The 27555-nt window shown below is 39.5% G+C and overlaps 1 protein-coding gene across 2 annotated transcripts in view; it reads right to left on the bottom strand.

Moving 5' to 3' along the window:
• Positions 1-374: 374 nt before the first annotated feature.
• NAV2 (neuron navigator 2) overlaps positions 375-27555 on the bottom strand; it is a 459603-nt gene continuing 432422 nt past the window's right edge. For both annotated transcript variants that reach the window (XM_074273796.1, XM_074273797.1), the window contains 10 exons: positions 27082-27182; positions 24284-24379; positions 22231-22399; positions 18631-18866; positions 16588-16742; positions 16280-16351; positions 15224-15420; positions 14377-14495; positions 4828-5031; positions 375-3925 (listed from right to left, as the gene is read on the bottom strand). In XM_074273796.1, the coding sequence (XP_074129897.1) occupies positions 3800-3925; positions 4828-5031; positions 14377-14495; positions 15224-15420; positions 16280-16351; positions 16588-16742; positions 18631-18866; positions 22231-22399; positions 24284-24379; positions 27082-27182 (1475 nt within the window). In that variant the 3' untranslated portion in view covers positions 375-3799. The remainder of the gene's footprint in view (positions 3926-4827; positions 5032-14376; positions 14496-15223; positions 15421-16279; positions 16352-16587; positions 16743-18630; positions 18867-22230; positions 22400-24283; positions 24380-27081; positions 27183-27555) is intronic.

Raw genomic sequence — 27555 nt, 5'->3', positions numbered from 1 at the left:
AACAATCAGTAAAAACTGGCTGCAGCATTCTTCTGGCTGCCAAGAGGAGACATTCGCCTTCAGGAGAGATTTATTGTTATAGGTGTTTATAATTTATAATCAGGCTCATCGATGAGCTTTCCTTCAGGCTCAAGACTCCAGGAGAGGAGAAAAATGGGAAGAAAAAGTGTCTATGGCTCTGACACCCGAATGATCACTGAGGAGAGGTGCAGAGGAGGTGGAAAGTAATCACAGCTGAGAAAGCATAAGAGGTTAGGTTCTTTGTTATGTTTTATACCTGCTAGGCAGCAGAACAGGACCAAAATCAGGTTGGAAGAAAACTGAGCTTGTCTGAAGGCTATTTTAGTATAGAAGAACAAGCCAAACTGTAAATCTGAATAAATAAGCATTGATTTTATTGAATCATCAATAATTTAAGACTGGTACAATCATCAATTTCATTCTCCATGACGTGGGGCATGATCTCCAACAGACCATTGGCAAATCCCAAACCTAGTGACAAATGAAAATTAAATAGGAAGGGAGAGAGGGAGGGAGGGAAGATGGAAACATCATACCGTACACAAAATACTCAATTCCTAGTTTTCTCTTTAAAAATGGCTAGAAAAAATTCATCAAAATGCAGCACTTTAATCAAATATTTACAATTTCTATGTTACAATGAAAAAATGTACATCTTATAGAACATATTTCATAAACCGTTCCACTGGAAACAACTAAGTCAAAACAGCAAACCTTCCATTTAATATCCACAAAGTTGGGTTTTTTTTTTAAAATTTGAAATAGATTCGCCACAGTCAAACAAGTTTCAATACACAGAATATTGAAGTTTAAGCATCAACCATGAAATAAAAATTTCCCCAATGTACAACAAAGGTCTAGTGAAGTCCCTTCCCTCCCCATCCCAGCTTATAAGATCTCCCCCATCTCATTTATGGCCTGCATATTCTTGGCAGTTTGGAAAGAAAACTTTTGGCTTCCACTCATAACTCAACATGAATGTTGCATAGAATCTTGGACATTTCAAAATGAGCCATACTCAGTATAAAAAGGCAAAATGGAAGCATTTTGGACAAAGCCCTAAATGAGCAATCACTCTTTCAAAGGTGTGTCATGTAGACTTAAAATATGGCCAAATTAAAAAAAAAATACAACCCTGCTTCCCGAAGCTTTCGAAAGGACACTGAGTTTGTGATCATTACAAGGACTAAACTACTGGAGGTCACTCTTGCTCACAGTCATCCAAATGATCATCAGTCATTGAGTGATCAACACAGAGACCTTTCTGTGCCTGGCCACAGAAAGCTGGAGGAGGGAGGGAAGAAAACAAGAGAGGAGATGGGGAAGGATGTTGTTTAAAAAATATCGATGGGTGTCTATTAATAAGGTGACTGGGAAAATTACCTAAAATGAGATCAACTTCATTTCCACCCAAATTCACAGTAGTAGAAAGTAAGGAATTGCTGAGTGTGAAACGAGTTGAGAAGTCAGCATCACGTGTTAGATGATAATATTTGGTGTTGGAGCACTGCTCGGAGGCCAAGGGTACGACCAGAACCAGAACCCAAACCAAAGGTAGGTATCCCAGATCAAGGATAATTGGCTAGCTCCAGATATACTCTTGAGTTTACTGAGATTAAAGCAGTGACAAATTTGACTGGCACTTCACTCACTGGTAGGGCAGTTAATTTTAGGAGAAAGAAAATTATGAGTCATTGGCAAATCAGAAGTTGTGATTTGAGCAGGCTCACGTCAAGCTCTTATGGAATAAAAAAAAAAATAGGGAAATCACAGGGAGTCACAATCTTGTTAGCGGAAATTTAAGAGATACAAGAAAACAACCTTGAAAATAAACAATCCAAAAACTACATGCAAATTGGTATTTAAGGTTGTTTTTTTTTTTCTTTGTTTTGTTTTTAAACAGGCAACTTAAAGATTTAACAATATTAAACATATACCAGGACATTGAAGAAACAGCACACTGGATTCCTGTAAAGGTGTTTTGTATTGTATGTAAAATATTACAAGTTTGTCTTTTTCCTGCAGAGAAGATGGATAATTGTCCAGTAAAATTGGCAGCTGTAGACAAAATGAACCTGACAACAGATCTTATTTTCCTCCTGCTATTTTTGAGTGGCCACACATCCACAAACGTGAATCTCTCAGACAAGAAATATTCACAGCAACTTGTGTTCTCCTATTTCACATGAAGAGATGACATTTTAGCCCTGTTTGTTTCGATAGAAAAATCCAACCCCAGCAGATGCGGCACTAACATAAATGAGCAGTTTGTACAAAATAAGTAAGGCATCGCGTTTTGAAGTTCAGCACCCGAAGAGATCAGAGGAAGCTCGTCCAGATGGAGGCAGAGGCTGGGTTTTCCGGGAAGGGGTTGCCCGCACCCAGTGACCTGTGGCATATAGCGGGTTCCCATGGAAGGGGAAGTGCAATTCCTTTGGGAGGTGACCTCTCACCTCGATGAAGTCCACGCCCGGCTGCTTATGTCACAGATGTGCGTTTAGAAGGAAAAGGAGGAAGAAGGGCTAACGTGGCTCGAAGCTCGCCCATGTTTTGATAGCATGGGTCCCTGCTACTTCAAAGAGACACGAGTAGAACCCAGTTGCAAAAGACTGGGATATTGAGCTGTTAAAATGAGTAATATTAAAAAAAAAAAAAAAAAAAAACTACATAGGACAAAATGAAAAGCTGAATCCTGCAGCTTCCATTTTCTCCAGTGTTTATCAATTTTGAATATAATTTTTTGAAAAAAAATCAGAATCAATGCTAGTCAGAAAGAGGAATAAAAACTCAATGTCCATTTCAGAGGGGTAGGTATTCAGTTCTTCAAAGCTGTAGAACATCTCTCACTACACACAGTGCTTGCAGAAACAAAACAAAACAAAAAACCTGATTCATATGTATTCACACACAGACACACACCTGCATTTAACACACACATGTATGTATATACACATGCTATTATGCACATATATATGTGTGTTGATGCTACGCGTGTATAGTTGTGCATATATATAAATTCTTGTAGAAAAGTACACAAAGGTGTGACGGAATTGAAACATGTCAAACTAAGGTCTCAGGCAAAGAGAGCACCATTAAAAAAAATGTAATTTTTTTTAAAAAAAGGATTCCCTGTCTTGTAGCTTTGCCTTTTGTTGTCTACCACCAAGGCAAGTGCCCCTTAGGGCACCAGTCCCCTGGAGCTGAGGTTGTTTGGCTGGCGGGCAGGCGGCACGGATGCCCAGCCCAGACACTCTCTGTTTGGTAGAAAGCAGCATAGGCTTGATTTTCTGGCCCTCCCCAGCCCTTTTAATCTTCGCAAAGTTCACAGCCTGATGCTGTTGAGTTCCCGAGTTTTGAATGGATTCTTCCAACCCCTTGTTTGTTTGTTTTCTACATTTCGGCAATAATTCAGAAAAATCTTCAGGGTCTCAGGCATAGGAGCTCACAGAGAAAGAAGAAAAAAGCAAAGTAATACAGAGAAGGAAAGAAAGAAGGAGGGAGGGGGGACTAGAAAGAAAGAAAACATAGTGCAGTTGTCCCTGTCATTGAAAGGAAAAAGTCCCCAGGTTGTCTGACTTGGATGCCCGCACCCATGGTCAAGGCTGACAAACAAGGTTTCTTGTTCTCACAGCTCTAACACTGAGACTGAAGGCTGGGTTGAGAAGGCGCCTTCGGAGATGGTTTGGGGTATGCAGATGGAAGTGGGGGGCTGAGGAGGGGGAAGCATGAGACGTGGAGAAGGCCCAGGGTGGAGAAGGACTTTGTGTTGGGTCCCTGATCACAAGGTGGACTCCAGGGATGAGTCCAGGATGTCATCCTGATGGCTATTGCTGTTAGAATCGCTGTCATAGCTCTGAGGGCTCGAGTAGTTGGCTGCTTCCTGCAGCCTCATCAGCATGTTCATCTGTAAGGAAGAGTCCAGAGTTAGGAACTCTCAGCCCATTCACCCCTATTCCCTCACACAGAATTTAAAAAACATTCTTAAAATGTTAATTTCCAAATTCTAGTGCTCCCACTCTGTTTCCCCTCTTCACTCCCTGAAATGGCAACTAATCAGATATGGGTTATACATGTGCAATTGTGGATAACATGTTCACATTAGTCATTGTGCACAAGACTTGATTAAAAGGGGAAAAAAGAAAGAAAAAAAAGTGAAAAATAGCATGCTTCAGTCTGTATTCAATGAACACCAATTCTTTCATTGGAGCCAGATAGTCCGCTGCATCATTAGCACTTTGGGATTGTCTCGGATCATTATATTGCTGAGAATGGTTGAGCCATTCATAGTTCTTCATCTGACAATATTGCTGTTACTGAGCACAATGTTCTCCTTAATATACTTTTTAGAAGCATTTTTGGAGCTTTCCTGATTGTCCCAAATTCCATATCCTGAGGTTCTCCCTAAGATGGCTCTAGAACCTCCAAATAGGACCCCAATGGATCCAGAACCAAAGTGGGTTTCCGATAATAAGCAGCATGCTAAATTCCACTTACTGAAAGTTCGCAAGGGAGACTAATCTATTTTTTCTGCCTGTCTAGCTATGAATATATGAATATATTTTAAAATATCTGAATTTCTTCTCCCTCACTCTTCTATTCCAATTATATGCTTAAGAGAAAGGGTCTTCTAATTCTTAGTAAAATTTTTAATATTTATTTTATTTTTTTCTCCAAAGTATTTACCCAGTAACATCTTACAAAATCTGGATGATGATGATTAACCCATCTGTTTAGAAGATATTAATCTTCAGGTTCTCCAAGATCAGGTGCATTCTCTAATCCCCTGTAGGGAAATTGGGCACTCACCAGTGGATCTCCTTCTGCATCACTTGGGGGAACTTGTTTACTGGTTGAACCTTCGCGGGGCACAGAGTAGCCGTCAAAACCAACATCTTCAGGCCGCAGTTGGAGCAAAGGAGGCCACTCGTGTTGCTGGGGGGTGGCTGCCCAGGGATAGGTATCCATCACCCATTTAGCAGGATCTTCCCAGGGAGCTCTTCTACCGTAGAGCTGAAACACAATATGATGAGATTGCCATCAGGTTCAGAAAGATGCCGATGGTAAAATAATGTAGCTTTTGGAAGCCTGAGGATTGTGTCTATCGAAGCACTTCTCATCTGAAAAATCCCGTGTTGGTGACTTACTTCCTAGCACACAACAGTAAGACAGGACTATTCAGAGAATTCCAAGTACTAAGTTATTCTCCTCAACCGATTGGCAAAAAGACTTCCCAGAGTCTCAAGAAAGAAAGTGAAGGGACCAGAAGAGGTAGAAAGTATGCAAACCTAATTGGAAGCTCAGTCTAAAAGGGAAGGGGCAGCTGGAGGCTAGATTTTTCTTCACACAATAAAACCTTACAACTTACTTGCCTTTCCCATAGCAGCTTCTGCTTGCAAACAGGGCTTTGCTATGAATTAGACATTTGCAAATCAAATTCAACTAAGCAAGGGGACAAAGAGGATGGGAGGAAGAGTAGAAAACAGACACAAAGTACCTCACCTAGAAATAAAAGTTTGCACAGGAGCCCTAAAAAGTGTGTGTGTGTGTGTGTGTGTGTGTGTGTGTGTGTGTGTGTGTGTGTGTGTACCCTTACACTTATTGATCTAGCAGAGCTAAAGAGAAGATAGATCAAGATAGATTTTTCCATCTATCTACCTAGATATTGATTACATGTCAATATCTATGTTGATAGATTTCCATATTTATATATAGATAGATCGATATCACTCTCACTTTGCTAAATGTATATGTATATGTGCCTATGTATGTTAGGCTCTTACTAAGTGCTGATGAGATAATGAGATATTAGTTTTTTACTAAGTGCTGTCGGTACTTAACAATTTTCTAGTTCCGGCCTTCCCCAGGAATTCACAAGTCAAACTCCCAGGAAAGGCCAGAACTAAATCAAAAGAAATGGGGAAGGCCAGAACTAGAAAATTGTTAAGTACCGACAGCACTTAGTAAAAAACTAATATCTCATTATCTCATCAGCACTTAGTAAGAGCCTAACATATGTATATACATATACACACATTTCAATATCTAAGACATATTTATTGAAATGAATTCAATCTTTGGTTCCTCAGTGAGAGTTGGAAGAAATCTTAGTTTTCTGATTCAATTTCCTTCAGTTTATAGATGAGCAGACTCCCAAAAGTCTAGTCTAAATCCTTTCATTAACAGATACAGAAACTGAGATTTAAGAGTGGTGACTCCTATAGTATATTCTTAAGCAAGGTCATTTGGTTTGCTGGATATGAAAGGGGATAGAAGTATAAACTGAGTTTTAATCATGGTTTTGTTCAGTCAGACCTATAAAACTTGGGGCTTTTGCAGCATAAGTGCTATTTATGGCTTTAAGCCATGGGTTTCTTCTTCAGAAAGTGTAAATCTCATTACTCTGCTCTTTTTTCACTCCAGGGAAAAGAGTATTTGACAAATATACAGCCAAGAAACTCCACAGTGGTACTTAAGTGAATTTGCTGAGTGCAGAAATAAAATTGGTTGACCTTAACATATCAAGTCAGGGAAATCAGTCTGGGGAGATATCACTTCTATGAGGATAAAGGAAGGAATCAATATTCCAAGATGACTTCTCACTTCTCCTCATGCATAAAAAAATCTGCAAAAGTTGTGGGCTCAGATTTCCCACGTTTTTTTGTGAATGACCCTTATTGTATTCCATGTTAGGTGGGATACTGCCTAATCCAGAGTAAAGTTTTCAGGAAAAACATAACAACTGTTTGCATTGTCATAGGTTTTACAGTTTGCAAAGCATTTATCATAAGTAGTGTACATGTCATTATTCCTATTTGGCAGGTAGAAATTGTGGCTTAGAAAAGTTAAGTGACTTTGTACATAATTGTAGTGCTGTTACATTTTAGAATTGGGTATCCAACTCAGGGACTAGGATGTCAAATTCAGTGTTTAGGTTATTTTGATTGAATTTTAAAAATTACATGTTGTTAGTCATGTTCAACTCTTCATGAGTTGGGATATTCTTGGCAAAGAAGCTGGAGCAGTTTTGCCATTTCCTTCTCCAGCTCATTTTACAGATAAGGAAACTGAGGCAAACATGATTAAGTGATTTGCCCAATGTCATGCACTTAGAAAGTATCTGAGGCTAGATTTGAATCTTCCTGATTCCAGGCCCACTGTATCACCCAGCTGCCCCATCATTACACAGCACTACTTTATATCACAGAAAGAGTTTCCTATATGGAATGAGGCAAACTTTTGGATTTCTGCTGACTACATGGTGCTTCCCCAAGAGAAGGCCCCACAAGCACGACATAGATGGCAAGAAAGTGTCATTCCATCTTTATGAGTTGAAGAAAGAGCTAGAGGTCATTAAGAATCTGATTTTCATAAATAAAATACCAACCATATGGGAACAAATGCTGTACCAGAAGCCAGTAGGAAGTGAGGTGGGTAAGAACATGACCTTCAGTGTCCACCTGTGATGTCTGGGCTCAGGCTAGTACTAGGATATAGGTGCCCTCCTCTTTCTCTAAGAGGTTTAGTAGTAGATTCTAAAGAGATTTTGTATTCAGCCTGAAAAATGGCACAAAGCCCTTCTTTCCACCCTCTTTGAGTTATGAAGATACAAAACCAATTTGGAGCAAAAATTGCCTACATTGGCTGCAGATTTAGAGTAATAAATGCAAGTGATCAGTGCTTTAGACTCGCATTGAAGGCAGCTTCATTTGGACAATTTTCTAAAATGAGAGAAAAAATGATGAACAAAGGAGAGGCTACAGGCCTGAAGTCAGAGGATCTGAGTTCAAATTCTAATTACTTTCTGTGGAACGTCAGAGAAGTCACTTATGCTAACTGGATTTCAGTTTCCTTCCTGTAAAATGAGCACTTTGAATAGATGATCTTCAAGATTGATTCCAATTTGATAGAGAGCTAAGAGCCCATGAATAATGGACAGTGGCTTTAGTTATAAAATAAAATAGAAGATGCAGTGAACACATCAATATCCTCTTTAAAGAGGATATTGTCTTTTTTTTTTTTTTTTTTTTTTGTCTTTAAAGACAAAAATCACTAGCCTCCTGCTTGTCTCTGGGATAACCTAAAAATCATGAAAAAAGGCAGCCAGGTGGTAAAGTAGCCAGAACGCTGGGCCTAGAGACCCATTTTCCTAAATTCAAATATGGCCTCAGACGTCGCCTAGTTGTGTGATCCTGGGCAAGTCACTTCGCCATTTGCTTCAGTTTCCTCATCTGTAAAATGAACAGTAGAAGAAAATGGCAAACCACTCCAGTGTCTACGCCAAGAAAACTCTAATGGGGTCATGAAAAACTGGACATGAATGAAAAATGACTCAACAAGAACAATAGCAAAAACCATGAAATCAACAGTTAATTGAACAGAATAGCAAAGAAAAAAAATACATGAAAATTTCAAGGCTCCTTGGATGATCTCTACAAAAAAAAACAAAAAACAAAAACCAAAAGCCAAAAAAAACCTAAAAAAACTTTCTGACATAAAAATGCTCAAGTTTCCACGTCAATTATAAACAGTGAACATGTAAATCCCTGCTTGGGAGAGGCAAAGAGAGATATGATAAAACCCCCAAGTTGGAATGCTTCATTTCTATGTTTCCAAAACAATCCACGGGAATGAAGTGTCGGTGGATTTTTACTTCTGTGGTTGTTTTCCTACCTTCTTGAAAAGGATCAAAAAGACATTACAGAATGACATCACGACGCAGAGCTGAGTCATAGTGTGTACAACTATGACTGTTTGGTCAGATTGACTTTTTTATGGACATGTTTATGGAGCACTTTCATTTCCTTTTTTCTTTTTTCTGTTTTTTTAAAATTTAAAATTTATTTTTTAAAATTAAAACTTTTTATTTTCAAAATATATATCTGAATAATTTTCAACATTCACCCCTACAAAACTCTGTGCTCTGATTTTTTGCCTCCCTTCCTTCCACCGCCCCCCCAATTGGCAAGTGATCCAGTGCATGTTAAACATGGAACACTTTTATTTTACAAGGTGGGGAATCATTTGTTCACATGTGAATCTATAGGTAATTAATAAATTATTTTTAAAAATTTATTATAGCTTTTTATTTACAAGATATATGCATGGGTAATTTTTAGCATTGACAATCGCAAAACCTTTTGTTCCAATTTTTCCCCTCCTTCCCCCCACTTCTTCCCCCAGATGGCAGGTGGACCAATACATGTTAAATATGTTTAAAAAAATTAAATTAAAAACATGCAACTGGTTAATTTTTAGGGATTATATCAAGCAGCTGAATTATTGCCAACAGGGGGCAACCTTGTCTCATTCTCCAACAGTGAGCTCTACTCTAAACTTTCCCTGGAGGAAAAGGCAGCATCTCCCAGACTGTAGCTTCAGTTACAGATCTGGGGGCACAGATCACATATTAAAACCAGAAGGGGTGCCTAAGGCACACAGGCTTAGCCGGGCTACATACTATCTGCTGGCTTTCTTGAGAGCCGTGAGCCAACGGTTTGATTCTGACAGTGATATCCTGACTCAAATCTCTTGAAAGAAATTTATGAAAGCAGATGGAAACAGGAGACTTAAATATGGAGATAAAGTGCAAGCCAGTTGATTTCACCTTTGTAGAATGTTTTTGATACGCTCCCTTTGCTCCTCTGACACTGGTACTGGTTCTTATTAGCTCACATTAGAACTACTGCAATTATTTCTTTCTTAAGAACTAAGTCCTACACTTCAACAATGATACTGTATGAGGATGTATTCTGATGGAAGTGGAGATCTTCAACACAGAGAAGAGCTAATCTAATTCCAATTGATCAATGATGGACAGAGTCAGCCACACCCAGAAAAGGAACACTGGGAAATGAGTATAAACTGTGAGCACTGTTTTTTTTTTTTTTTTTTTTTTGTTTTGTTTGTTTGTTTTGTTTTGTTTTGTTTTTCTTCCCAGATTATTTTTACCTTCCGAATACAATTCTTCCTTTGCAACAACAACAACAACAACAAAATTCGGTTCTGCACATATATATTGTACCTAGGATATACTATAAAATATTTAATATGTATGGGAATGCCTGCCATCTAGCGGAGGGGGTGGAGGGAAGAAGGGGAAAAACTTGGAACAGAAGGGAGTACAAGGGATAATGTTGTAAAAAAAAAAAATTACCTATGCATATGGACTGTCAGAGAAAATGTTATAATTATAAAAATTAAAAAAAAAAAAAAAAGAACTAAGTCCTAAACACAAATCACAGATTCTAGGAACTTGATCTTTGTTTTGGTCCAGATTGTCACAGAGTGAATGCAAACAGCAATTGTTTTTGTTTTGGCCAGAAATCCAGAGGGTCTTCCCTTTCCCAGATTGATCCCCCTCCCCTTTTTTATACTGGGTAATTTAGATAAAAGAGGTCATTCTTTGCTTCATTTCTTTTATATCCCACCTCACTCACTGAATGGCTGGTTGCCTCAGACAACCTGAGACCAGTTAATTTGAAAAGACCAAGGTCTCCCATTGATTATTGATCGAATGGCTATTTTGGGTCATCTCTTTTCCTAGAAAATTAGAAGGTCCTGCAATGAAATGCTGCTCAGAAAGGCAGAAAAGCACCCTGAGCTGGGAATCAGGAGACATGACTTGAAGATGTATAGAACTTTAGAAATATGAAGGACTTGTTGAGTTGTCTCAGTCATGTCTAGTCTTCATGACCCCATCTGGGGTTTTCTGGGCAGAGGTACTAGAGAGGTTTAGAGAGAGAGAGAGAGCGCACCAGTCTTGGTCTTGGGCTCCTTTCTCGTTTCCAACATATATTGACTGTGTGACCAAGTGCAAATTTCACCTGCTTGGGATGATATAAGCTAAACATGAGTTTCAAGCTGCATTAGCGAAGGGAATTCTCTATCTAGAGTTCCTCAGCTATGAACAAAAGCAAAAAATGCCTTACTACAACTATCTTCAATGCTCTTTGCAGTCAAGCCTGTCTTCTTCAATATATTTTGCATGATTTCACATGTATAATTTCTATCATATTGCTTGTCTTTTCAGTAGGTGGGGAAGAAATTGGAGGGAGAGAATTCAGAATTCAAGACTGAAAAAATAACGTTAAAGATAAATATGTGATTATTAAAGGGAAAAAAGACTTTCAGAAGTAACGACACCAGAACCATAGTATTTTCATACATCAATTGATTCTGTGAGGCCTCTGTAGGTTTGTGTTTAAGTACAGCATCCCAGAATCAGATAACATAATCCTACTGCCATATATTTAGTCGAGCCACTAAATGAAACCCTCTCCTAAGAGTCACAGAGGTATTCTAAAGATGATGTGACAGAATTAGTAATAAACTCTCTCTGTATCCCATAACTTATCCCAAAAGAATCGCGAACCCCTTTGATCTGTTAGGTGTCAAGAAATTTCATAATCAGTGTTTCCTGCCTAGGAGTGATTGTTCCTATTCCAGATTCCTTCACACTTACAGTATCACTTGCTTTTTGACAGGCTGGCCATCACTAGGCTGGATATCTGTTCGTGACAGATAAAAACAGCAAAAGGAGAGAGTCACTTAACTTTCCAAGCACTGCTCTGTCGGCAGGGGAAAGTCTGCAGCCATAAGCCATGCTGTTCACAAATTCCATGAGAAGCCAGTAAGATTTTTATCATTGCTTTTGAACCGTCAACCCCTGGCTAATGGTCATCAAAGAGGCTTTCTCAAGATGGCTCTGACTAGAGCAGAAACTTTTCATGAGAAAGCATGGAGTCTCAGAATACAGAAGCAAAAGTTGTCTTTTCCATTCATTCCTGAGAAACCAAAGCTTATCCATTCAGCAAGTTCCTTGGGACTGCTCAGAGTCAGCATGGCTTTTGGTATAATCCCTGTTTCCTCACAAAGCCATTAATGGGAATGAGAGGATAGGAACAGGCAAAAAAGAAAGAGCCTATCCATGCTTATATCTTCATTTTTTCACATAGTGATTACTGCTATTCTTGTACTATTATCTTCTGTCTCTCACCCGACAATCATTTGACCTTAGAGTTTCAGTCTTGGAAAGGTTTATTAGATAAATCAGATGTTAGGAGTCAGGAAGTGCCTCAAAGAATGAAGATTATATAATATTCTGGATCATGTCCTTATTAATGATCCACTTTTAGAAGCCAATGGAACCTAACCGATGATCCATTTGTCACTTTGGCAACTAAACGACATTGAAAAGAGAAGAAAGCTTAAAAAAGGAAATTTTGGTGGGGGCAGAAGGAAGATAAGTACCATCACTTTTGTATTAAGAGATTTTGTATAATAAGATTTCTCTTGCAGGGATGCTACACTATGACCATAATGGGATGTATTACCTGAATGTAGAGCCAGAAAATCCCTCAGAAATCATGGAATCTAATTCCTTTAAAAATGAATACAACAAGGCCTGAGGTAATTGAGTTGCTTAGTATTAGACAGATAGCAAGTTGCAAAGCCAACATTTTGGTCAAGTTCTTTTAATTTTAGATTGAATGTCCTTGCCACAGTATTCGGGGTGCTTTATAAAGGACATGTTGACAAATTTACAAATGAAAAGCAAAGCCAACACAGTGAGGGAAACTTTTGGTCAAAAGAATTTTGAGCTAAAAACATGGGGGTCTCTGCACTTAAAAATGTTGGGAACCATAGCATGGAAGGAATTTATTGAGTGCATGTATTTAGAACAAACTATAAGTGAAGTAGGAGCTATTAGTGTTATTATTAGTGTTATTATTATTATTATTATATTATTATAGTGTTATTATTAGTATTCTTTTAGAGCTAAGGAAAATGAGGCTCCAGAGATAGCATGACTTTCCTAAGATTACGCAGCTAGCAAGCATCAAATCTGAGATTTGGATTCAGACTTTCCTGACTTCAGCCCCTTTGTCCACTACTGTTCTCTTCTAATAACTCATTATAATGTGAGTAACCCTAAGGGCTCTAAGACTTGGCCAGTGGAGCAACAGATTTCGTAGATCCCACCAAATTGGAAAAGCTTTCAAGATGGGTCCAGTGATGAAATGTCTATCATCCAAGGATCATCTTAGGTCTAGAGATGTTAACAGGTTATAGTTTCAGGGCGATGAATCTTGGGGAAACTAAATTTTAAAAGGCTCACAATGGATTATGATCTATGTCAGTGGAGAGTGAAAAGCATTACTGACAAAATGAGAGATCCTAAAAATATTGCCTAATTACCAAAGACCCGGTAGATATAGGGGCTTGGATCTAAAGATGTTAGGAGCTGATGCATTTCCACCCTGAGTATTACCAATAACACATTTTCCCTAGATCTTTACCATGATTTTTTCAGATCTTCAAACATATTCAACCCATAGTACACTGAACAATCAAAGGGCCACTCCCAGAATTTCTCAGGCTCTTCATCCCAATTGATAATATAACTAACAGAAATGAATACTACAACATCAATTTCCCAACAAGTTAATGTTTTCTTCAAGACTCTCTACAGTGGGGAAACTCCTTATATTTCCTGAGGCAACCCATTCCACTCTGGTAGCTTTCCTAATTAGGTAGATTTTCCTTCATTGAGTTGAAGTTTTCCTATCTATTCTCTAGGCCGAGCAGAATAAAACTTATCCTTCTTCCATCTGATAGTACAGCCAATTCTTCAAAAATCTGAAGGCAGTAATAATCACTCCCTGATTTCCCAAGTGTTCTCCAGGATCAACATTCCCAGTTGTTTCCCTTTAAGTTACTTAAAAAGTTATCCTTCTTTTGAAGAATAGCATTGCTGGCATTAATTACGAAGACAAACAAATCTCTCCCATGTTTTCTCAGTATTATCTATGGCTTTTCTAAATGTGCTACAATAGCAAATATTGACTTATTTTAATGCCTATGGTTTAAACAAACACATAAACATTACTTGCATATGACCCCAAAGGATAACTTCTATCCCGAGTGTTGAGAAAAGAGATTTTGTGAACTGGCTTGAAGATTATTCACCCTGGCATTCTGCCTATTAATTACTCAGCTTTGGTTTGGAAATACAGATTTAGCTTCTTATATTGCCTTCAGGATCAACAATAAAATTGTCACAGGCTCTAATTTTAGCATAACCGTTGTACTCCTTGTGCTTAGCACAAGGTGAAAAATTCATGTATTCATGATCTCCAGCTGCTGCAGACAGTTACTACAGCTTGGAGTCATTTGGCTGGCAGGGAAATTTGTATGCACACCCACTTCTTTCCTTTCAATAAGATAGCTGGATGGCAGCCCATGATCAAAAGCTTTTATAGCCCGGACAAATAGGATCTCTGGGATGAGGGTGGGTTTATCTGGTCACGAAAGGAGCCGGCAACTCCCCATTGCTCTCCCCAATGCTTTCCTCACCTGTAGTCCTTCTCTGACTGCTTCCAGGAGATAGGGGATAATCGAGTAGTTCCACAAGTCTGTAAACCAAACCCTGGAACCATCCACATCTATGGGGCAGGACAGGAAGAGCCTAGGGCCTGGAAGAGGAGGAGAAAAAAAAAGGTCAGAGGTGTAAGTAGAGGTATGACTTCAAGCTGGGTGTCCTTGAGAGGCAGTACCACGGACAGGGAATGCTCAGGCAGAATACCAGAGGGACTGATAAAAATTGAAATTGTTTTGAGTGAAAAGAATGAACATCCCACAGGGTTCTTATCTGACAGATGTACTCAAGTGTGAAGGATCTAAAAGGACAGCTGCTAAGGAATAACATTTGTGGCCCTGAATATCAGTCTCTCTCAAAGCTCTTGGGTGAAACCTTTCTATAGGTAACTGTTGGCCATTTAGGCTCTTCTCATTTAAACTCTTCTTTTTCCTCTGCTTCTTGCCTTTCAGACCCCTCCCCCATTCTACCAGTACCTCCATCTGTAGGTTGGCTCAGGGAAGAGGGAGGCAAAACCTACAGTAGCAATTTGGCTCTCTGTTAGCAAAAGTGGTGAAAGGTTTTGCAGTGCAGGAAGTGCAAATGAGCTCAGGGAATTCTTTGTAAATTTTAATCACTATCTTCTTTCTCCACAAACATGGGAAATTCGGCACGATTAGAAAAGCCTCTCACTAATATGACATTTTCGAGGACTCCAGAGTGTCCATCATTTAAGAGTGGTGAGAATATTTAGGCATGCACTTTTCTCCTCTGCCTCCTCTTTATTCCTAGCCGCTGAACTGCCACTGGGGGTACCATGAGCTCAAAGTAATTTCCAACTCTCACCGATAGTGACGTCCGAAGAGCTATGAGCCTCCAGGAAGCGGTTGAGATGTTGCCAGACCTTAGGGATCCAATCAATGATTTTCACAAGCTCAGCATTCCGCACACGTCCACTGATTTCTGTTTCAATGAGCTTTCTCCTCAGGAAACGGCTGAGAAAACCCTTTACCGGCTCAGTGTGGTTGGCACACAGCACCCACCTAGAAAAGACAGTTACCCTAAAGAGTTAATTTTCTCTGCAAGTCATGTCTCTTAACATAACTCTCCAATCAAACCATATTAAAATGTCAATTTTGCTCCAATGTGCCTATAGACCTGATACAGAAGGAGGTCTTAGAAATATATGCATCTCCTTTCCAATGTGCTTATAGACCTGATATGGAAGGGGGTCTTAGAAATATATGTATCTCTTTTCCCCCGACTTAGTTGTGGTGATTGGAGAGGATGACACAAAGGCAGCAGCTGGGGGCTTGGCAAGCTGAAGAACATAAAGCTATTTAATGAGCTCCTTCCAACTTTTGACCATGATAGCAGCTGGACAGCAATCAATCAATCAACACTTATTTATCGAACATCATCTATGTTCCAAGCAATCTTTTCTTTCCCTCCTTTCACTCCCCATACTTTTGGAGGAACCAATTTTAATCCCAATGCCAGTAATATATGAATAAATCTAATAACTCCCTGGGATAAAGTTCATATTTCATCAGGTCACAGTTAAGGGTTATGTGAATACAGAAGAAAAGGGAGAGGAGAGTAAGTCCATCTGGGATTGATAATAAACAGAATATCAAGGTTGGACAGACTCAGAAGCTTGGAAGATGCTCTCAAATAATAGCTTTCATCAGTCATATTGACTTTCATTACTGAAGAGGAAAGATGCTAACAGGTGGTGAACATATGGGTTGTTATGGGCAATGGGCTGGAAAAAGGTTAGTCACTGCTCCAAATGGTCTTCTGAGGAGGGAAAGTCAAGATTTTGTACTGGGAGTCAAATTAGGGTGCCGGTAATCTTTCATGTCACTCCCAAATTGGGAAAGCACAGTTGATACACCTTACCTGAAATTATGGTGAAGTTGTAGGTTGGGAGTAGAAGAGGTAGCCTGGTTCATTGTGCCAATTATATAAGGACTGTAAGGGAAGTTAACAAGAAGGAAAATATAAGCCAAGAAAAAATTACATTCAAGAAACATCATTGTATTTACACCCAGCGTGTAGACTTTTCAGTGTCTAAATAACCACCCAATGAATCCCATCAAAGATTAATTGCTGCATTGTTCTATTAATCAGTTGACATCAGCTGCACTGAGTTAGGAGATTGGGACGGTGACTTGCAAGGGTCCCCAAGGCTCCAAATATATCTTTACCATTTGTGGTACTTGCAGTTCAGTAGACCGTTAAAGATCTCGCCCAAGGAACTGACATGATGGAGATTGTCCAGAATGATGACTAGGGGCATATCCCCTGGGCTGTTTTCACTGTTGCATTGGTCGGCAAGGTTAGACAGGTACTGGCGCAATTCCTGTAAAGGTCCCAAGAAAAGCAAAGAAGGAACAAGTCAATGAGGGACCTCTCTCTGTGAAAAGGCCAAAATCTCTGGGGAGGGTCAGATGCTTCCAAGTCTTCATTTTATCCATTCAAGGTTACCCATTCCAGATCATACATTCAGGGCTGGAAGGGAACTCAGAACCTGTCATCTAGACCAGTTCTTCTATTCTGAAGAAACTGAGGCTTCAGGAGGGAAAGTGTCTGGCTTAAGTTCACACAGGTAACAAGTTGCAAAGCTTGGATTTCTCCCTCTAAAATCCAGCTTTCTTTCTACCATACATTCATTTCTTAATATAGTCCGAGTACCAACTGAGCACTTCAAAAAATGTATTCTTTTAAATCTTTACGTTTCCATAAGATCATGTTTTTGCCAAACCATGTTCCACGAAACCCCAGTGTTCCACGTGACATGATTAAGGAGCCAATGCTAATGATTTCCCCCCTCAAAAATATTAAATTTGAAATTATGCATAATAAAAAGCACACAGCAATTTCTTGTTATTAAAATAGGCTCAATTTTCTCTCCCAAATTACTCCCACACTTGAGTGGCTGCATGAGAATATTTTATCACCTCTAGGCCAATCCCATTAGCAGGATTTATGGATTTTTTCCCAACCCCCAAGAAAAGATACTTGAGATCCCAAAATACATTTCATGGTTAAGTTTTAGTTTAGAAATAGATAGAATGTTGGAGTTGAAAGGAATGGTAGAGATGGTCTTGTCTACTCCCTTCATTTTGCAGAATAGGGAAATTAAAGCTCAGAGAAATGGAATTAATGATTAGAGTTATATAGCCAATCAGAAGCACAGCCAGAACTAGAGCACAGTTTCCTTGGTTCCCATTTCAGTAAGTGCTCTTTTAAACACAAGCTTTATCAATACTACTACTGTATGTATGGAGAAAATTCACGTGATTTACTTTCGCCAACAAAGGTTTTAGGATACACTGGGAAAACCTTCCTTCCAAACAAGTTTCTTACTCTTCATGAAATTTACAAGGAAAATTAAAATTTTCTCCAGAAACAGCTCAAATTTCAGGAAGCAGCTACCTGGTGGAGATTCCTCTGAGCTAGACTTCAAGGGTATTCACAGGTGGGTGCCGCAGTGGTCCACCATTAGGCACAGACTCCAGCCACCCTTCCCTTCACTCCCTGGACTCTTCCTCATCATACAATCCCTGTTTTTGCCCCTTCAGTTCTGGAAGCACAATCAAATCAACTCTCTCATTGCTCTTCTGAAGGATATATCAACCTAATTCCCATTCTCAGTCAAAATTAGACCTGTTAAAGACCTTAGCTTCCATAGGTCAAGGTCTCCCAGGGCATCCAGGGCCATCTCTAGTCATCCTGCTCTATATCTGGTCTCTGGATCCAGAGGAGAAAGTGAGGCTGCTGACTTTGCACAGCTTTCTTGCACTTACACCCAAGTCACTTGCAGGCCGTGGTCCTCCTCGAGAATGAAGGACAAACAACAACCCAAATCCTTATACTTGCATTCACCATCCTTGCAACTCTCCTCCATAGTCAATACTACCCCCTAACCATTGTTTTCTATTAGACAGCTTTTTATTTAATTTCCTATTAGATTTATTTTTATTTGAAAGATTATTGCTTTTATTTTATTTTAGCATGCAAGTGTTTAATAAATTCATTTTCTTTCATATATTCATTTGAAACAATTCCCGGTTCTCTATAATTCAGGGCTGGAGAAGCACAAAGGGGAAGCCGGGAAAATAAATCTAAGTGACCAATCTCTAAAATATAGGTTATGGAGAGGTGGCTTTCACTACTTCATGGAAACCGTAACTGTCCAGCAAGGGCCAAGGTCAGCTCACGCCGGGACTCTAACCTGGCTCACTCACCTTGCTAGATTTGTGGTCTACATTGAAAGTGGAAATGACTCCATCTACCAGCTTCCTCCCCTCTCGGAGGACCATGTATTCAGACAGACGGTTAGCCAGGTATGTTTTTCCAGTGCCGCTGGGCCCAGACAGGATGATGCGCCTGTGCTCCGTCAGGAGGGTGACATACCGCTGAAGGATGGGTTTGGGGATGAGAGATTCAAAGACCAGACAGTCCAGGCTGTTTTCAGAGAGGCCTACATTTGGGGGAGAAACACAAAGTATAAGACTTCCCCTGAATAATAACTGACTTTATGATTTGGAAAACACATCAAGTAAGATATCTTATTTGAGCCTCAAGACAATACTGGAGGGCTGTCAGATACCAAAGTTATTATTAACCCCATGTTATAGGTGAGGAAATAAGCCCAGAAAAGTAAAGTGGTTTGGTGATTCTAAGACCAGAATCCATTATGCCATGCCAAAGTTTTCTGCCCCACTGTATATTTATTTAGCATGTGCTTTTTATCGATTTTTATTGATTGGGGCCTGTGATTTTGGCCCCAACCTTTCTTCCCAGGCTTAGTGTTCATAATCGCATTATATACCCCATGCTTCAACTAAAACAAACACTCGCCATTCCATAAATGTTTCCTGTGTTTTCTTGCCTCTATCTGGGATCTTGCCCTTTCCTGGGCCTTGAATTCTCTGCACTCAGCTCTGCTGTGGAAATTTTTCTCTCCAGCCAATCCTGCCTTATTGCCTCATCCCAGAGTGGAGGGTGGGTAGGTGTTCGAGACATTTGCCGCTCCCATTGTAGCTTTATTCCTCTCTTGCCCAAGTGCATCATCCTATATTGTGTTGGGTACCTCTCTCATCTCCTGTAGTAATTGTGTGAGCTTTTTGAAGTCAGGAACATGTATGAACTATCTCCTTGGGCTTCCTCACCATCTCAGAACTCAGGTATGATGTCTTACACATCTACGGTGCTCATCAAATGTTTCCTGAATTGACAAATTTAGCTTAGTAGCCACTGACGATGGGTTCCTTAAGGCTCAGCTTATAAAAAGCACCAAAAGTAGCTCGGACCACTGGTTTACTGAAAGCCTTAAAATGATCCGGAATGGAAAGAGTCCTTGGAAACGATGGCTTTGAATTATCTATTTCTACTTCACACCTACTCTCTCCTCATTCTTGGTAATTTAGTTTCCATCCATCCAACTCTAGTGAATCTTAATTCAAAATTTTCTTTCCTTTCATAAAGTCTCCTCTTATTCCTCTTCATTGGAAACAGATCAAAGAACTTTAACTTAAAAGAGTGGGAGGGCACTGTCAAAGAGCTGTGAGAAATGCTAAAGAAACCATTTGAAATGATGATGCCAGGAGATAGAGATTTGATTCAGCTAGATTCCTGGGATAATACTTTTCTAGGAAACAGGAGACATGATTTAGAAATAGTTAGAACTATGGCTTCTCAGCGAGACACTGGGAAATCCCTGGAGCTTACAGTGTTGAAATGGCTTAACTGTAGGGAAGCCAAGTCTTTCCAGGATTTGGAACTAGAAACAATCCATGCTTGGTCAGATTTTAGGGTTGCGGAAGGAGAGTTGGAAAGGATTTCAGAGGCTGCCCACTCCAACTCCCTTGTTTTATAGATGATGAAACAACTGGCAAAGTAAAGTGATTTGCCCAAGATCACAAGATTAATAAGTATCAGAGACAATGTAGGATTTGAACCTAATTTCATTCCATAGTCATGTTTTTTTTTTTTCACTGCAAGAAACCTGAATCCTGTATTACTTTGGGGTAAAACAACTTAGAAAACTAGAGCTCTTACACTCTTGGAACTCAAGAAACTCCAAAAATAGTAGTCCTTCCTACATGTCTTTAAGTTACACCAGATCATTCAGTGAGGATAGTAATAGCAAGAATAATTATAACAGTAATAATTCATATTTACCTAGGATTTTAAGGCTTATAAAGTACTTTTCATGACACAAGTCTAAGGAAAAGAATGAAAGTATTATTTCTTCAATTTAGAGATGAGAAAAATGAAGCTCCAAGAAGTTAGCTAACTGTATGCCTGTGAACAAGTATCTAAGACCTCCCGTGTCCAAATCTAGCTTGTTTTTCATTATGCCTTGGTGTCTCTCAGAGGTGGCTGGAAATAGGAGACCCTATTATTTGATAAACTCTAATTTCATATGAATAGGAGTCTTGAAAGCACATGTATGGATTTCCGAAAAGCCTGGAAAGACTTACACGAACAGATGCTGAGTGAAGTGAGCAGAACTAGGAAAATATTGTACCAGTAACCAAGACTGTGTGATGATCAATTATGACTGACGTAGCAGCTCTTCTTAGCAATACAGTGATCTAAGACAATTCCAATAGGCTTGAATTGAAAAATGCCATTTACATTCAGTAAATGCAGATCAAAGCATATTATTTTCACCTTTTTTTAGTTTGTTTTTTCTTTCTTTTAGTTTTTCCCTTTTGTTCTGATTTATCTTTCACAAATGACTAATATGGAAATATTTTTTAAATGATTGTACATGTATAACTTGTATCAGATTGCTTGCTGTCTTCAAAGTGGGAGGAAAAAATTGGAATTCAAAATCTTTCAAAAATGAATGCCAAAAACTATCTTTATATAGAATTAGAAAAATAAAATACTATTGAATTTTTTAAAAGAAAGTGAATGAATTGCTAAGAAATTTCAGATTAGCAATCAATTTAGATTCTAGTATTTTCTAAGGCTCCAGGTTCACAGGACTCTGGGCAAGGACACTTCTTGAAGACAGGTAGATCGATAGCTTCATCCCTGACTCCCTGAAGACTGAATTGGATAGTCTGCATTGGAATGAAGTTTTTGGGAAGAAATCTTCATGAGTAGAAGACACAAGTCATTAGTAATATCGTATAGGCCACCACCAATAGAACTAGGGGCAGACTTTTAAGTTAACCTAAACTATTCTCCAAGATTGTATTTTGATAACTGAAGGTGGCCGAGGGAACTATACACATCATATCACATTAGCATCTTTGTTCCTTCCCCCCTAAAAAAATAACCCTAATTGGGTTCATGAAGAATTGGAGTACATGTCCATAAATCTAAAACATTTCATTTTAATTTTTAAAATAAATTTGCATTGCTATCCTTTGATTTAAAGTAACCTACTGAACATCTTCCCCACTGTAATTTAGGTATTTTTGAAAAAGAAGCAGGTATTTTGGGCAGGTGTTCCTATACTAGTTAAGCCTCTATTCCTCTGCAAGAAGAGGAGTTGGTGTTCATACTGTCTCATTTGTTGTTTAACATCAGTTTGTGCTTCTGCTATTATTATCCCCATTTTACAGATGAGCCAATTCTCCTGTGAAAATTCATTTTCTAACACTCATGAGACTAATGGAGCTCTTGGTATTTAATTTCAGTAACAAGAACAGTTTTGTAGAAAACGTTTTCAGTCCCTTTTTTGCAAACCCTTGGGATTAGTTAAAAGGATTGCAGCCACGTTAAGAATAATTGTAGTGGAGGGGGAAAATCCTTCTGCCAAGTGTTAAAATAAAAGTGCCAATTAATAAGCAAGGAGTTATGAACTCTGCATTTGTTCCAGTTACCTTTGATAGAAACGGAGATGGTGTTATTTTCCCCAACCAAATAGCCACAAGGTAACAGCTCAGGAGTCTCTGGACTGTTGGTCCGTTTGATTTCTCCAATACTGTAGCCCAGAACACTGTCTGAATTCAGGCCCAGTTGACTTGCGGGGTCCACATGAATGATGTATTCCTGTGGAAAAATGAAAAAAAAAAAAAGACTGATCAAAGGTTCAGCTCAGATTTGTAGGTGACTCATGGTTGCATTGGGTGATTTATGACCATTTCTTCTTCTCTCTCAGAATCTGAGATGAAACAGAGCTGTGAAGTGAGTGCAAGATGAACTGGCTGTCTATAAATGCTTTTGATATTTCTAGTATCCCCAAAGGCCTCTACAAATAATGATTTATTTGGTTAGTGATGAAAAAAAACCTCGGAGAAGTTTGTGTATATTTAGTCTGGATTAACTAAGCATGGAAAAGTCAGAATACTTCTTCCAAGCTCATCCAAAGTCTCTAGTTACTAGTCCTGAAAGTGGAGTTGGATAATGTATAAGAGACATCTCTGGCATGAAACATTTTTCCTAGAAACTCCTCCTATGCATCTGGGCAAAAATGTGACTAAACAAGTTTCTGGGACGAGCATTCGGCGGTTGCTTCCAGGAAAGATCAGGGCGCCTGGAAATGGGAGGCCTTGGTAGTTTGAAAGGAAAATGTTGGATCAATTTTGATGGGAGCCTCCTTGAAGGGGAATAAATGATTAAGAGGCTTCAGATGAGGAATTAAATTGGAATCTAAGGGAAAAGTTCACCAAATGGTGAATCCTAGTCCTAAAGGGTAATGGAACGATGTAGTAAATGAGTTGCCAACATTAATATAGCATTTGAGACTGGGGGAAAGTTTTGTGGGTTCCCCATAACTCCTGTCTCCTTTTCTCATCCAGTGAACATTCTGTGAATATTTAGCCTCAACATGCTGTCCTGAATCTATGAAGGGTCCCATCGCCAGGAAGGCAAAAATAGCTTCCAGTTATTTTGACAGTAGTGGGAGTAGATCTGAACTAACCAACCTCGTAAACATATAATTTGTAAGCTGGCTGGCCAAAGTTAGGGGTGTAATCCTTGAGTGAAGAAGAGTTTTCTCTCTATGAGACTAACTTGCTGAGATTGAATCTTCACCCTCGGTCTCACAAGTGCCGCTAATTGAGCCCATGAGCCTAGACCCTTTCTAAATACCTGCTGACTGTCATCTGTAGATCTCTCATTCATTTATCGAGCACCTACTGTGTGCTGTGCACTGGACTAGGTATCGGGGACACACAGAGAAACAGCCCCTGACTTCAAGGATCTTAAATTTTATTGTGAGAAACAACCTGTACATAGATAATTAAGAATATGTTATAAAGTGGGATCTCGGGTGTGTGGGGAACTAGAAACAGGGGGAACCAAAATGGGTTTTGTGCAGTAGGTGGTACTTAAACTAGGCTTTGAGGGGGGCTAGGGATTCTCTGAAGCAGAGAGGAGTACAAAGTACATTCCAGGCACAGAAAACAACCCATACATAGGCATGGAGCTACAAGATAGAATATCACCTATAGGGGATAGACAGCAAGTAAGCAGGGTTGACTGGAACTCAGAGTGAGTGAAGGAGCGTGATAAAATCCTAGAACAAAGGACTAGAATCACACTCTGAAGGGCTTTAAGTGCCAAATAGGAGTTTGTACTTTATTTTTAAGGGATGCACTGTGTTTTCCTGAAAAGGAGAGTGTCATGATCAGAACTTTGCTTTAGGAATATCAAGGTAGCAGCATCCTAGAGAATGAACTGAAATGGGTTCACAGGGCTGTCTCCAAGAGGAGCAAATATAATGCTCTTGCATACAGTAAGTAATTAATAAATGCTTATTGAGTGAATGGAAACTTTGTTAGCCACAGAACTCTGTTTTTTATTCATCTCTGCAAAGGTAGAGAACAGAAATAACACATCAAGAACAATCAGATATAACCCTCCACGTCTCTAAACGAGGACTCCCCCCTTTGGCACCCATATATCATCAAAAAACTTTTAAGAATCACTTACTTTAAAGAGTCTCCTAACCACCCCATCCAGCACATCCCACTTCGTCTTGCCGCTGACTCCAATGCAGCCAATAAGAAAGAGGTGTGGCCTGGAATCCTAAGGACAAGGAAAGTATTCAAGTGAAGAACCAGTTACTCATCTTGAGATGGCGCAGCAGAATACCTAGACCACTTAGCATATCGCCACTAAAACTAAGAAAATTAAGAAAAAAAACAAGAAAATCTCCAAATACGTGGATGCCTTTACCTTAGCTCTCCTTGAGATACAGATGTGCTGCCTATGAAGCTGTCTTTCTTTGGTCTAAGAAATACTGAGTAGTAATTAAGTAAGATTGAGGACAGGGAACATGGATTCTCTGGGGCATATTGGACTCTGTCCTTTCTGGGCTGCCCCTTCTGCAGCCAATGTCCTTCTCACCTCCTCTTAGTCATCTCCCTCTTGCAAAGCCTTCCCTTAAACTCACCTTCCAAGCTTTCCCAAAAAAGTCTTCATGGGTGGACTCCACTGAATTTAATCTGCGCATCACTTCAGTGCTTGGGAATGTCTCTTCCCCAAACCTTTCTTATCTTTTTCTCCTATCAGTTCTATCACCACATAATGGCTTTATCTCTTGTTTTGGGACCTCAGCCCGCAGAGCTCTGCATACAAGGAGTATGGAATAAGTAGCACAACGGAGTGACCTCATCCTAAGAGGATGCTCAGCTAAGAAAATTCATAAAAGGTTGGATGAGCTAAGATCATGCTTGGTTTTTATTCTTCAAAGAACACTTGGTTACAGGGATGGGAGGGAGACATTTCAAAGTGGGTTAGCCAAATTAGAAGAGAGCTCACTAAAGTGTAACAATCCCTTGCATTTATCATCGGCATTTACATTATTTCAGGACCAGATGTTTCCTATACATCCTTCCCAATCTACAACTCTACACCCATGTTTCTCACCATCAATGTCATTACAGCATCTGCCAATAGTTAATTTAAATGCAAAAGCCTGATTCTGGTTGGCTGGCAGTGGAAAATTTGGACATGCTACATGTCTAGGCTACAGCATTATATTGAGCAGAAATATCATCAAGTGGGGGAAAGACAAGAGACAATTATAAACATTGCACACACTTATAAATAAACCTTCTTCACTAAGTCCTGCGAGTTTCATAGGCTCCTAGATCTATAGCCAAGTGAGATCTTATAGACCACCCAGTCTAACCATTGCAGTTTTCCAAACGATGAAACTTAAGCCCAGGGAGGGTGACTTACCCAGAGCAAAATAGGCAGAAGGCATCAGAAAAAGGATTTAAATCCTGTTTCTCTGATTCCACTATGACATAATGTTGACAGAGATGGCAGATATCCTCATCTCCACTTCCCAGATAAGGAAATTGAGATTTAAAGTGCCTTGTCAAAAGTTATACAGCTACTGAGAGTTAGGGTTAGCACTGAAACCCAACTCTTCTGTCTTTCCCATTAGATGGTGAGTTCCCAAGAGGCAAGACTATCTTTTTCCTTTTTTGGCATCCCTAGTGTCTGGCACATAGTAGGTACTAAATAAAGGCTTACTGCCTGCCTGCCTCAGAGTTCTATTCCCCAGATACCATGATGCTACAAAGAGACCTCAAATGAGAAGCTGTGAGGTCCTGTTTTAAGGCAATCCCTTTACTCTCAACCAACCATAGCATGCTACTTGATCTAAGAGTTTAATCAAACACAAATGTAGATGATTTGTTTTCTCCACAGCTTTGTAAGACCTCATGAGATAAGAGAAGCTATATTCCTTGAATTCAGATTTATTCCACATGATGTCCAAAGCGAGGATGGCTGCAGAAGACATATAACAGAAAACAGGGGATATAACTCATGCCCCAGCTTCATTTTTGACTTTCTTTTTTCTCCTGAGGTTGGGGTTAAGTGACTTGCCCAGGGTCACACAGCTAGGAAGTGTTAAGTGTCCGAGACCAGATTTGAACTCGGGTCCTCCTGAATTCAGGGCTGGTGCTCTATCCCCTGCGCCACCTAGCTGCCCCCCCATTTTTGACTTTCTAATCCCTGCCCAGGCTCTCAGCATTTCTGTAATATGCACCAGGTGTTTCTTCTGCTATTTATGAGAGTCCTGTGATATAACTGGCACATTGGATCAATTTATTTTTGTCCAATTATTTACATGCCTCGAGTTTTTCAAATGAGCTTAGCTGACTTTGAAGTACTTCATCCATCTGTGAACTTTCGAAAGACAATTTTCAATGCCTGGTGAATGGGGAAAAGTTAATTACAATAACTTTAAAAGTACAAAGTGGGAATATTTTTGTATTTTTTTTAAATGTGGAAAATTCACAAGAAAGGAAAGTACATCTTGTTAGTTCTACTTATATCCAATTTTGTTAGGGAGCTCATTTGTGATTTGTTGAACTTCTCTTTCAAACATAGGATTATTTAAGTTTTCTATTTCCTCTCCTGTTAATCTGGGCAGTTTATATTTTTGTGCATATGCATCCATTTCATTCAAATTTCCAGTTTTAATGGCATACAGTTGGGCAAAACGGCTCCCAAAATTGTTTTAATTTCATCTTCTTTGGTTCTGTACTCTGTTTTGAGCCTGAAATGTTTCTGGGATTGTTGGGGGGCAAAGGAGGGCTGGTTAAAGAAAAGACAATGTTAGTAGCAACAACAACAAAAAAATACAGTAAGAATAACATAAAGCATCAAGGTGATACAGTTTATCATTAGTCACTAAACTAGGTATTTCTACCTAGGGGGAATGGGAAAGGGCAGAAGGCGATAGGAGCAGGGAAAGGGATCAAACTAACCTCCTTCCATTTCATTTCATCCTGCAAGCTGACAACTATCTTAACATGCCTGCCTCCTTCTTTCCGAGCCGAGCATTCACCAGTGTCATCCAGCAACATGTCTGCGAATGGAAAACACCAACAGCCTCTTTTAGCCACACACGGACAGCAGAAGCCACGAGGGCGGCGGCAGAATAAATCAGATGGTCCAAGGGAGGAGATGGGACACGGACTATGAGAGGTCCAGGGGGAGGACCATGAAATCAAAAGGCGCTTTGTTGAGCAGAGAAAGGCTAAACCAAAAACAGTCACAATGGCCTCATATGGGAAAAAAAATGCAGGAAATAAATGAAAAAGCACAAGCTTTTGTATGTGGAATGGCAAAAATACAGATCAATGTGATTGATCTTTCCACCAGCCTGGAATCCATTTTTAAAGCGGGAACATCATACAAAGCTATGGCCCCGGTGATATGTCATCATTCTTCATTCACAG

The sequence above is a fragment of the Sminthopsis crassicaudata genome, chromosome 6 (assembly GCF_048593235.1).
Source record: "Sminthopsis crassicaudata isolate SCR6 chromosome 6, ASM4859323v1, whole genome shotgun sequence".
Classification (NCBI taxonomy): Eukaryota; Metazoa; Chordata; class Mammalia; order Dasyuromorphia; family Dasyuridae; genus Sminthopsis; species Sminthopsis crassicaudata.
The sequence above is the reverse complement of the archived record's forward strand: the minus strand, read 5'-3'. Positions and strand labels throughout refer to the sequence as shown.